At 41.2% G+C, this 13420-nt stretch overlaps 1 protein-coding gene across 9 annotated transcripts in view; it reads left to right on the top strand.

The window, feature by feature from the left end:
• The window catches only part of PDE1C (phosphodiesterase 1C), a 556559-nt gene that overhangs the window by 142759 nt on the left and 400380 nt on the right, over positions 1-13420 (top strand). For all 9 annotated transcript variants that reach the window (XR_007772331.1, XM_050937959.1, XM_050937953.1 and 6 more), the window contains exon 3: positions 4402-4573. Coding sequence is in view for 7 of the 9 variants with exons in the window: in XM_050937953.1 (XP_050793910.1) it covers positions 4402-4573 (172 nt within the window). In the remaining 2 variants the exon portion in view is untranslated. The remainder of the gene's footprint in view (positions 1-4401; positions 4574-13420) is intronic.

Raw genomic sequence — 13420 nt, 5'->3', positions numbered from 1 at the left:
CAATCTTTTGCTGTCTGCAGTTCACCTATACCTAATTGTTTATGTATAATGAATAGCCTGAACAGTCAATTAAGATGTGTGGACATGGCATTTCATCACTCTAGTGAAGTGAATTAGATTTGGCTTAATAGTTGGCTTACTCCAACATGTAGATCTTGATAGAAATTCATCAGATTATAGAGTTTCTAATCCTAGAGATAAACAGCAAGAGAGAGACTCCTACCATTGGGGGATAGATTTGGAAACAATTACAAAATGCAGTAAATAATTTTAGCACCTTTTTTTTCATCCTGCTGTTTAAATGTTTCTGGTTTTAATAAGTTTTCTCCCTCATAATTCATCTTTTCCTTCTTTTTGGAGCCATTGATTAAGCTGTTTTTTTCCATGTTCTACCAGATTCCTATAAAAGTGATTTGTGAAAATCAAGATAGTTAGGTGCCTAACCACCCAGGAACTCATTGTGCTATGCGTTGTACAGGCACAGAACAAAAAGGCAGTTTCTGTCCCAAAGAGCTTATAATAGACGTAATCCTTTTTCCTCTTGAGAGGATAGCATGGGATGGTCAGGAGCTGAGACTTGGCGGAGGAAGAATTTTCAGAGAGGAGAGGTCCAAACTTATTTTCTCAGCGGGTACCTGTCATAAACAGATAGCTAAGGGTTAATGTCTCTTTCACCTGAAGCACCTGACCAGAGGACCAATCAGGAAACCGGATTTTTTCAACTTTGGGTGGAGGGAACTGAGTGTTTTTGTCTTTGTTTTCTGGCTGCCTGCTTGCTCTGAGCTTTGGAGAAGTAGTTCTACTTTCTAGTCTTCTGTTTCTAAGTGTAAGGACAAAGAGATCAGATAGTAAGTTCTATGGTTTCTTTTCTTTGGTATTTGCATGAATATAAGTGCTGGAGTGCTTTGATTTGTATTCTTTTTGAATAAGGCTGTTTATTCAATATTCTTTTAAGCAAATTGCCCTGTATTGTGTCATCTTAATACAGAGAGACCATTTGTACTTATTTTTCTTTCTTTTTATATAAAGCTTTCTTTTAAGACCTGTTGGAGTTTTTCTTTACTTCAGGGAAATTGAGTCTGTACTCACCAGGGAATTGGTGGGAGGAAGAAATCAAGGGGAGATTTGTGTGTTGGATTGCTAGCCTGACTTTGCATTCCCTCTGGGGGAATAGGAAAGTGCTTTTTGTTTCCAGGATTGGGAACAGAGAGGGAGATTCACTCTGTTTGGATTCACAGAGCTTGTGTCTGTGTATCTCTCCAGGAGCACCTGGAGGGGGGAAGGGAAAAAGGATTATTTCCCTTTGTTGTGAGACTCAAGGGATTTGGGTCTTGGGGTCCCCAGGGAAGGTTTTTCAGAGGGACCAGAGTGCCCCAAAACACTCTAATTTTTTGGGTGGTGGCAGCAGGTACCAGGTCCAAGCTGGTAACTAAGCTTGGAGGTTTTCATGCTAACCCCCATATTTTGGACGCTAAGGTCCAAATCTGGGACTAAGGTTATTACAGTACCTGACACACATCCCTGATTCTGGGTCCCCCTGCTTCCCTCCCCATCAAGCAACCATGATCGCAGAGGATATTGCTCCAGCCTTAACTAGATTATATCCTAGGAAGTTGTATGAGCTGCTGACTGAGAAACATGTGGGTCAGGGAGGTCTGCTGGGTAAACTGACAAATCTGAGCCAAAGACTGAGGGGAGAGGGAGGAGGGAGGATTGTTCTTCCTGTCTGGCTCATATTTTCTGAATTAGCTGGCCACAGACCAAGCATGTATATCACTTTTCCAGGGTGAAAACAGCATACCTCTTTGATAAGACGAATAATTACAAAGCATAACTATCATCCTCTATATACAGGAACAGATGCCATTAATATTAATGTTATATTTCCCTGTGACATTCTCTCAGGAGGTAGGGTGGCAGGAGTGCGTTATTCAATCTTTTACTGCCCACTTTTATATATTATAGTGATGGACAGTCAGGACTAATTAAGAACTGTTAGTTCTGTCATGTGCTTTTTAGTCAGTGCTACTGGACAATTTGCTTCTGAATGGCAGAGGAATGCTTGGAAACTTACAAAAGCAGTGCTGTATAAAAGTGAGTCACTAACTTTAGTATGAACCCCATTTCTCCGATTTTAATATTGCATGTAGTTTCAAGCCTCTGGAGCAAGACCAGAAGCGGGTTTGATATTCTGAAGAGGGGGTTATCTTTTTATGCTAGTAGGCTAATGCTGCATCATTATAGTGTGATGCCTGTTGGCACTACTATAGCTAATTTCAGTTAAAAACCACTCTTCTTGGGTCTGCTAATTAAACCATAAGCATTCTATGCTGTCTGAAACTTGGCATGTAGCAGGCTTTTGGCATGGTAGTAGAGATCAGATTTTCAAAAGCGCTGAAATGAGTTAGAAGCACAAATCATGTGGGCATTTTTGAAGATCTCATCCATAGTTTTGTCTCTGTTTTTTTTAATTTTACTGTCATTTTAAGTTGCAAGACCTGATGTAGGGAAATGCTGTCCCTTGAAGTCTTAAAAAAAGAAAAAAAAAGGTCTTCATGTGACTTTCATGTTGGTGAAAGACTGGCAAATCTGGAGATGGAAGAGATGATCAGATTATATTGTTTTAAAAAGCAGGTGCTATGTTTAACTAATAATGCTCCCGGAAATTTTTCATATAGAAGTTTTTGTTGTTGAAAAATGGCCTTTTTTAAAATAACTAAACTTTTTGTAAAACACTGTTGCCATTACAGATTTTATTTATTTATTTATTTATTGTTGAGAGGTGGTGGAATTTCACAGTATTTTCACTTTTTAAATTTTTTACCAAAAAGCCTAATTGTAGCAAGTTGGGGATCTGAATTAAGGTGCCTCATTCCCTGATTTGGCATTCTGTGCACTGTGGAGAGGGTGTAGGAATGTTGCCATTGGCCATATGTCAGCATAGGAGCTGAATTAAAATTTTCATCAAAAACGAATTTTGACAAAAATGTTTCACGAAACTTTAGTGAAAAAATATTTTCTGTCCAGCTCTAATCATAATACATTAAGTGAGAACATTCCTCTAAACATGTAGCTCAGCTGCTTCAGTGTATGCCACATTTTCCCCTTGACATCTGGGGATTTTCACATGTACTGTGGTATTGATAGGAACTGTAAAGGTGAGAGAAAGGTCACATAACCCCTTAAGCCAAACACATGGCTTTTTAGGGTTTTAGATGGCAGTGAAGTAGGTGTATAGTTTACAAATATGTGTTGAGAATCTTGGGTGATGCCTGTGTTCTCATCTCTGAGATATTCTGGTCACACAAAGGTTGATTAGTAATAGATCTAGTAATAAACCTTTTCTTTTTTCCTGAAGATAAACATACATATTAAAAATGCCCCTCAAAGGGCCGGTCAGAATGCTTTTTGACAGAAAATAGGGTTTTCAGCTAAACAAATTTTTCACAAAAAGTGTCTTTTCCTCTGGAAAATTTCAGTTTTTTCAATAAAAACAGAACTCTTGGAACCTAAAATATTTTGGTTGAAAACTGCAAAATATTTTGATTTAGAAATACTGCTGCAATGCCTCATAGGAGTTGAAGTTCGATGGCTACATATCTCCATTCTCCTCTGTGGAATGGACTCCCAGGCCAGATGGCAATTTCCATGATTCATCATGGTGAGGGACTGCCACAATTCATTACCTTCCCTCTCCAAGGTGTGTGTGTGGCCGGGGGGAGAGCATGATGCGTCATGTGAGATGTAGTCAAACCACAGATCCTTGTCTATAAAGAATGGTGGGATCATGAGGAACCAGACTTACAACTCCCATGAGGCATCACAGCAGCCTTTCCAAATTGAATATTTTGATTTTTCACACACATTTTGGTATTTGAATTGCCATGAAAAAAAATCAAAAATTTTCCATGAAAAGAAATCCATTTTTCAGCCAGCTCTAGTTCCTCAGACAGACACATGTTTGGTCTATAATTTAAAAAATTAGAAACACGATAACTAATTGTATCGAAGATAATAATTAGAAGCCAATATCTTGTGTTGAGCTGACACTTAACTTGTTTGTTAGCTGTCTGGCTTAAACACAATCATGTTCCCATTACATGATCAGTTGTAGCTTGAGTGTGAAGAATAATGGAAGAACACTTTCTACTGACAATTATTTTGTTTTGTAAATAAATCTTTATTTACAAAGAGGACAATGTAGGTTAGGATTTGAAAATAATATTCTGAATGTTAGTGTTTATTTCCACTTTGGACTTAAGTCTGTAGGTACAGCTCCAAATTCTGGACACGCAATGGTAAAGACATAATTTGCTATGTTTCTTTCTCTAGAGTGCTGAGAAAACAGGTTAGCACTCTGATGAATTCATTTTCTCTCTCTCTCTCTCTCTCTCTCTCTAGGGTCAAAGTCACAAAACTGCGTATGGAACACCATTATTGGTGGGCTTACTGATAATCTCAAAGAAAGGCAGAAGCCAACCATCATTCATGATCCTAGGACTCCAGAGGAAATCTTAGCAGATGAGCTACCACCAGTGGACAGTCCAGAAGCATTAGTGAAAACATCTTTCAGGTTTGATGGACATGAACACATTTTGCTTTTCCTTAATTAGGTTTCTTTTAAGTTAGGCAACTGTACTGTGGATTTGATTAAAGAAGTCAATATAGTGGTGCCTTCTGCTGTGTGGCGTGTCTTTGTACTGAACAGGATTGAAGAAAGAGAGTCATAAGTAATGCTGTTCAGATTGCTGACTTTCATTTCTCAGACCTCATTACAAGATTATAGGCTAGACAGATATAATGCAGTAGAGAGTCAATGTTCTGTTGAGAGAGTTTGTTACATGAAATCATCTTTGAAGGTTGGTATTGTTTCATGTGAATCTATTGTACTGATGAAGCCCTGCACTTTACAGACAGATAAAATCCTGTACTGAGATAGGGGCAAACTGAGTCTTTTGTTTGTTGATCTGAAGAACTATATGGCGTTAATGTATTTTTGTCAAGGAGGATGATTCCTGGAAAGGGGATTGTGTGAAAATGACTTATCCTGTCATAAATGTGAGATACTTACATTATTTTACTTCCTTCCAACTTACTTATTCATGTGAGTGTTCATTTGGCAAGCGTTTCTTTGAAGCATCTTTTGTTGACTATAGTTTTCCCAAACAAATGAATTAAAATAGAAAAGCTGTACCTGTGGGGTAGATATTTGATAGAAATTTCAAAATCTGAGTGCCAAATGCACAGCAATACCTAGCAGTGTTTATTTTTCTTCTGGAGGCTTTGTTTTTAAACTATTCTCTGTTATATTACATATTGCTCCACACCAAAAGCATTTCCTGTTTGTACATATGTCTCCGTGGCAAACCTTGTGGTTTTAATTATACTCTCGGGTATAAACTGATATCTGTCTTGGTATAGTGACACTATTTTTAGTGTGCCTGTTAAAACCCTTTGTCCAGGTACTGATCTCAGACACCTTGTGAGCATTGCCCGGTATCTCAAAAAATCCCTTGCTGTGCTTTCATGTCAGGTTTTCCGTGCTTGAATTTTGTACTGAGGCAGTGAGCAGTGCTACATGTTTCAGAACCTGGAGCTGCTTTTTATGATGAAGTTGTAATTTTTTTTAATTAAACAAAGTTTAGCCTAATTTTTGTCTTTCTCTGATATTTAGAAATCAATTCTCAAATCAAGACCCCCAAATATAAATCTCTCTGTCTCACTCAAAATCTTTCATTAAGAAATGGTCAAGAGCAACCTTTACACTTATTATCCATATTATTCCAACTATTTTTTTAAAAAAAGTATTACTGCTTCTCAAATGGTGCAATCTGACTATATGAATGGGGTGGTTCTTAGTGTATGTATGATCCCAGATAGAATAAGAGGAACTGATGAACTGGAGAATATGCAGCTCTCCTAATGTTGTGTAAATGATTTAACAAATGACAAAACAACCCTGGTATTTGATTTGTATCTGTAGGTAGTTACTTTACCATGTGGTGTGCTGTTTAGACTATCATAACATTAAATCCAAACAGATTGTTGGTATGAAGCACAATGTATCTATCTGTTTAGTTATACCGAGAGAATGCAAATACGCTATACATTTTGCAATCCATGACACTGAAAATAATGTGGTCCATTGCACTTCTTATGTTAAAGAAGACAGAAAATAAAGAAAATTAAAATATATTAAAAGTAAAATATAATTTTTGAATTCTGTTTAAGATCTCAGGTGAAAATATTCCATGAAATGGTAATGGCAATGCAACCTTTCCAGGATCATTTGATATGTTCACACATGCTTTCTGTTAAGCAGAAGTGAAGGTTTGGTGCTAAATATACCTGTGGGTGACTGCAGTGTTGTTGAAAACATAAAGATAGTGGATAAAATCTAGTCCCATTGAAGTCAGTGACAAAACTTCTATTGACTTCAATGCACCCAGGACTTCATCTATTAAATTTATTGGATGGACAGGAAATTTTGATTACCAGGCTGCACTTACAGTGATGGCATGGGGCAGGTAGCTAATAATTATCATATATTTTATTTTCCTTTGACTTGTTTCAGATAGAGGTACAATGAAGATAGAGGTACAATGGGAACAATGTGATGACGAGATATATGCCAAATCTACTATGAAAATATCATAGTCTTGACACAAAGTGGAAGTAACAGAAGCTTAATAAGAATTAATATGTATTTCTGATATTTTATATTTATTGGTGTGTTGAAGCATATACAGCATTTTTTACTGCAGCGTATAGCTTTCACAAATTACTATGCCATACTATATGCTCAGTAAAAATTTTGCTGAATTAACTGTGTGGGTTAAAACCAATCCTTCAAGGGGCTCAGCACCTGTCAATAGTCATCAGCACCTTGTAGGTTCGCTCTTGTTTGTGAGACATCAGGTTTCTCTTTATGAAGGAGGCTCTTATGATGTTACTGAATGTGTTCAATGTGTCTGGTGGCTGATGGGTACCTGGAAAATATGAAACTCTTTTCTTGTCTTGTTGCCCATCACATACCAAGTAGAGACCCCAGGGGAGAGGAGGCTTCGTCCCACCTCTCTTGCCATCTAGGGGAGTAAATGTGCTACAACAGTTGTTCAGTCTAGCTGCACTTGACTAGAAGGTTGCTGGCTTTAACACAGGTATTTATGGAAGAGAACGTCAGGTTATTATTAACATTTCAACTCCCATTGGAGTCAAAGGCAAGATTCCCATACTTTGATGGGAGCAGGAGCTGGCCCTTTATTATAAGGTCACTGTTATAAACAATAAAATACATGAACTCTCTCACTATTTTTGACTCACCAATGTCAGTAAACCGAGAACAATATATGATCATACCATCCCTTTCTAGTGTAGTTAAAAGAAAGCGTCTCTCCTGAGTCAGATGAGTCACCCAATGATTGCTGCTATCCTTCATATAATTATATACATACAGCAGCATAAAATTCCAACTACCTCTGACTCTTGATCCTGTGCTCATGGTTACGTAGCATGGAAAATTAGCAAGTGCTGTACCTTGATTTTGCATCACAACTGGCTATGGACATGAAAATACATTGCTATTTTGGATCTTAATTTTTATATAGTTTTATACCATTTGGGTCCAATGATCACCTTCTCCTTGAATGTATGTGTGTGTATAACAGTGTATGAAATATACTGGACAGTGCTTGCAGCTTGATGCACAGGAACATTGGACAATGGTGATAAGGCTTTTTTCAGTGGCATAACAAGGCCTCAGAGGGCCCTGGTACAACAATAGGTTAGGGATCCTTCCCCCAGGGCTAGAGACCTGTCCCAATCCCTCCATGCAACCCTTCCCCTGGAGCTGCTCAGCTCAACCACAAAGGGACCTGGGTCTTCCGCACCCCCTCCCACCCCAACCTGTGCTTTCTGGAGGTTCTCCTCACTGTTGAAGTATAGCTGCAGTGAGAGTCCAGGGTCGTGGCAGCTGGGGCAGGGCCCGCAGGAGCTGCAGACCCAACAGCGTTGGCAGTGCCACTGAGAGCTGTCCCAAACTGCTCAGTGCCTGAGCTTTGTGGCTGCACTTGTACCCATGCCAGGGACAGGGAGTGGCTGGGGATGAGGTGGGAGAGCTTTTCGCTCTTCAGAGCCCCTGGAGAGGCTGCACAAGCACTTCCCCTGCAGCCTGGCCAGCTGGGTGCGGCCTTCTGCTCCTAAGGTCCCTGGGGAAGGGACAGGAGCACTTTGCTGGTAGCCTGGCTGGGGGCAATAGTCCTCTATTGCCCCCAGCAGAGGGGGCAGCCTCTGTTGGGCCCATAATATTGTGAGTCCTGGCAAACCTGTATCACTTGCACCATAGTAGCTTTTTTCCAGTGCTGCTGAGACCTTCCTCGCTCGAGTACTCGTCTATATCGATCACTTTGGTATCTCTAGAAACAGTCATTCCTGGGAGTGACTTGTGAAGCAGTTTTGGGCTGGTGGGAATTCAAGGTCTCACATTCACATCTGGGAATTATCTGCTGTTTCCATTATGAGCAACCCAACAGTGAAAGAGTTAACTATGTCAATGGTAATCGTTGGCCATTTGCAATTCTTACTACCACTTTAAGTGCAGCAGGTAGTAACTTGTGATTCACAACATAGTTGAGCATACTGGTGCAGGCATAGCTTCATTAAGGGATTACCAAAGTGGTCATTTTAGTGATGCAAGACAGGTACTCCACTAGAGAGTGCAAAGAAACAATAGATAACAGCTCTGAATTTTCTTATACAATATTGCATAAAAGTTGGGGAAGTATTTTATGTACAAAGAATTTGCTGCCTGAGTTTCCAAAATACAGTCTGTAGAACTAAGTCACCAAATTTCATTACTGCTTTATAGTGTCATGTAAGAAAACTTGGAATGCCAAGCCAACTGCTTAAGGATTTTTCTTAAATTAATTTGTTTTTGATGTACTGTAGGGGTTTGCCACCTGGATGAGTAGTGTTTTAAATTAGCTTAGTCACTGGTGTTTAAAACATGAAAGCCAAGCATTTTCTCTTAATGTTTTTATATCCCTTTAAAGGAGACCAAGGTCTCACTAAATGTTCATTGAACCAGAATATCCTTAAAAATCATCATGATGGGCATCTCTCTCAACTCTGGCTCATTGTCAGGTGTATTTGCACTGCACCTACATTTGTCTCTGTTTTACACAGACCTGCTGTTTATTCCTGTTAATTGTTTATGTTAATTATGATGAACCAAGAAGGAACATTTTGTATTCCTGGAAGAAAGGCTCCCAAATCATTCCAGCTTCTTTACCTCCTTTTTTAATTCTCTTCTGGATGTGTGTGACACATTTTAAAAACTGTGCGCTTGCTCCATGGTAAATTGAAGTTTGATGATTCAGAGTGGGAGTGATGAGAGGAGAGGATTTTACAGCAATTACTGTTCAAAGGTCGCACCCTAGTTCTTAGCACATGCCCCAAACTCCATGAGGTGGGTGGTTCCCCCTCACACCTTGTTGGAAAAAGTGGCCTTTTCTTCTTTGATGTCATTGTACACTTGTTTTTATATGATAGATGAATTATATCACTATGTCGTACACCTCAAAAGACCTATAGTGATGATAAATTCAGATGGAGTGGGGGTATCTCAGACCAAGCTCTCCTTCCCTAGTGTATTGAGTAAGCCCACTTCCAAAACAGAAACAAGAATTCTATTGCTTCCTCCTCCTTGTGGGAGATAAGCAAGGTCCAAACCTAAAAAAAACAACCCTTCCTGCTTCAGGGGCCAGCCAAAGCCTTTCTCCCAGACTTTCTTCTCTACCCTACTGCTGATCCTCTTCCTTCCTATAACCACAGTCAGCTAGCACCTGGACCAGGGGTGGGCAAACTGATTGCACAGAGGGCCATATCAGGGAATAGAAAATGTATGGCGGGCCATGAATGCTCACTAAATTGGGTTTAGGATGTGGGAGGGGGTGCAGGCTCTGGGGTGGGGCTAGGGATGAGGAGTTTTGGGTGTAGGAGGGTGCTCTGGGCTGGGGTAGATGGGGTTTGGAGGGCGGGAGGGAGATCAGGACTGGTGCAGGGGTGCAGGAAGGGGAGAAGGTTCCGGCTGGGGGTGCAGGCTGGGGATGAGAGGTTTGGAGTGGAGGAGGGTGCTCCAGGCTGGGCTCAAGGGGTTTGGAGAGCAGGAGCAGGGTTGGCGCAGGGGGTTGGGACACAGGGAGAGGCTCCGAGTGGCACTTACCTCAAGCAGCTCCCAGAAGCAGTGGCATGCCCCTTCTCTGGTTCCTACGAGGAGGTGCGGCCAGGTGGCTCTGCACACTGCCCCATCTGCCGGCATCCTCCCTGCAGCTCCCATTGGAGTGCATAGGAGCTGGAGTGGGGCCATGCCGCAGCTTTTGGGAGCTGCATGGTGTGGCCTCCGACCCTGTGCCCAGGCCGGAGCGGGGCCAAGTTGCCTGGTGCAGCTTGTGGGCTGGATCCGGCCCGTGGGCTGTAGTTTGCCTACCCCTGACCTGGAGGGTAACAAATCTCAGGCACATTTGTTCCTCAGCCAATTAAACGGTCCTGTTCTGTTTTCATATCTCTGCAGACCTGACACTTGAAAAGAGATTTGTGGGACGTAGTCCTACCTGCTTGACTCCAGCCAGGCTGCCTGTATGGGTAGGATATCCTGTCACAGGAAGATAATTTACCTATGTATCTGGTGGTCAACTGGCAAATGATAGTTTTGTCCAGTGCTAATTTATAATGAAGGAGGTTCCGGGGCTCAAACAATTGTTTACTTTCATAACTGATGTGGCAAGCCCAGAGGTGCTAAGACTCGGCCCTGGCAAGCCCCAGTGCAAATTAAGCACTGGTATAGGCACACCAAACAGCAGGAGGGCTACTATACCATTATACATTTAAGTCTAGGCATGGGGTGTTGTACAATTATACAACAGCTTTGATCCACCAATCCTGCACATCACTCAGCTGTTACACTCTGGCCAGGGGTGGCTCTAGGCATTTTGCCGCCCCCAAGCACGGCAGACAGGCTGCCTTCTGCGGCTTGCCTGCGGGAGGTCCCCGGTCCTGCGAATTCAGCGGCAGCCTGCGGGAGGCCCGCCGAAGCCGCGGGACCAGCGGACCCCCCGCAGCCATGCCGCCGAAGGCAACCTGCCTGCTGCCCTCGCGGCAGCCGGCAGAGCTCCCCCTGTGGCTTGCTGCCCCAAGCACACACTTGGGGTGCTGGTGCCTGGAGCTGCCCCTGGCTCTGGCCTGGGGGCTGGGAGAACTATGTATGGATGCAAACTAGATTAATACCTAGGCACTTCCCCTGAACTCAGTAGTATTTCTTAGGGCCCTGCATACCCATTCCCTTACTTGCATGTGTAGAGTAAAAAAGTGTGTGTGTGAGATGAGCTTAAGTGTGATCCTTCTCCTGAAGTGTGAAGCTAATGCGGCATTTAGCCACGCACTCCCTTATTGGTCATCGTCCCTGCTACCAGGGAGTGATAGCTTGGCAGCTTTGTAGCAGCACTCTCACTAATGCAGAATTGGGTTTCCCCACAATCCCTGTTAGCCACATATTTTATGTTGAGCACATACACACAACGCACCACATATGCCTTGTTAAGAAAGGAGTCCAGTGTGAGTCACCCCAAACGTGAGACTGCAAATAAGGTGTCTGAGGTTACTATGTACAGCAATAGGATACTTTCAGTGGTTTGGTGGCTTTTCTGTTTCTGGGCTCATTGTAATATACAGCTATTGAGCCAAACCATTGTGCTTACAGCAAATATAGAAAACTGATATTTTTCTCCTGTGCTAGTGTAATGGTATTTTCCTTTTAAGAGGAAATGAGTTGCAGTGTGCCTAGTGAATAGTGCCCAGGACTGGAACTCAGGCGAACTGCCACTGGCTGCAAGGTGATCTTGGGCAAGTCACTGCAGCTCTGTGCCTCAGTTTCCCCATCTGTTTTTTTTAAAAAGGGGGATAAGGATACTGATCTCCCTTCTAAAGTGCTTTGAGATCTACTGATGTAAATGAAGAGCTAAGTATTATTAAAAATCTTATGGAGTTATTTTACACTATTAAATATTAAACCTTTGTAACCTTCACTTTTGAAGCAACTAGGATGTAGGTTTTCTTACACCTTGCCAGTAGCTAGAGTATCATAGATCAATATTGTAGATTTTATTTTATTGCTTGAATTTGAGTAACAGAGGAACTCAAAGGAGGCATCAGAAAATGAAAGCCTGTATAAAACCTGTCTATACAGCATATCAAGTATACCATTTTAAATGATTTTAAATATCCAGATAGTAGTAATGGAAAGTAGACCTTGCATATATATATTTTATGCTGTGACTTTTTTCCCCATAGGAGATATAGAGAATAACCTAAAATCTAATTTAGTAAAGAATGGAATATGAAATTCCGCAAGGCTCAGACACGAAACAGAAACCTTTCTGTGCGAACAACAAAAATCAGTCCAAAACATTAGCTGAGGGCTGAACCTATGCTAAACTTGCACCATCTCAATAATATACGGAGTGCTAAAGCACTAAGAAATGGGAGCATTTAGCCTCAACTATTTTATTCTAATGAATTCTGGGGCCAATAGCAAGGCTTACGTAAGTAATGGTACTGTGAGTCATCAATACAGTGGACCCACATAATTTGATAGCATAAGAACATAAGAATGGCCGTACTGGGTCAAACTAAAGGTCCATCTAGCCCAGTATTCTGTCTACTGACAGTGGCCAATGCCAGGTGCCCCGAAGGGAGTGAATCTAACAGATAATGATCAAGTGATCTCTCTTCTGCTATCCATCTCCACCCTTTGACAAACAGAGGCTGGGGACACCATTCCTTACGCATCCTGACTAATAGCCATTAATGGACTTAACCTCCATGAATTGTACTGTAGCTGGAATGTTCATGTAAATTACCTGCTGGCAATTCTTAGAAACTGTTTTATGGAATACTTATTTAGAAAGCTATGATACTCTGAGCATACAACTTCTGTGGATATCAAATATAGTGCAGTAAACCACTTTAGTTTGCAGTTGTTCATAGAAACTTTTATTTAGATTTCATTTCCAAACTCTGCACACTTCTGGAGTTTGGGTTTTGAATGAACTTAAATGCTCACAGTAAAATTCTATTTTAGCAATCATGTTTCACTTTCTTTCCATCTAAAAGCCATAAATCGACAGAGTGTATATCTAAAACGAGGGTCCTATGCCAAAGTGCTCTTTTTCTGGCAAAAAAATCATATACTTCATACTTTTAGTTTGAAGATGGAGCTGGGAAATGTGGAGTTTAGGTCAGAATTTGGATCCAAATCCGAACTTTCCTAAGGTTATTTGTATCTTTTATAGAATGTAGTACATATATAACCCACACTAGGGAATGTGGGTCTTTATTTCCCTTCCTAGTAGCTGGTCCACATATG

Source organism: Gopherus flavomarginatus, chromosome 2 (assembly GCF_025201925.1).
Source record: "Gopherus flavomarginatus isolate rGopFla2 chromosome 2, rGopFla2.mat.asm, whole genome shotgun sequence".
NCBI classification, from domain to species: Eukaryota; Metazoa; Chordata; order Testudines; family Testudinidae; genus Gopherus; species Gopherus flavomarginatus.
This window is presented reverse-complemented; position numbering and strand designations above follow the sequence as displayed.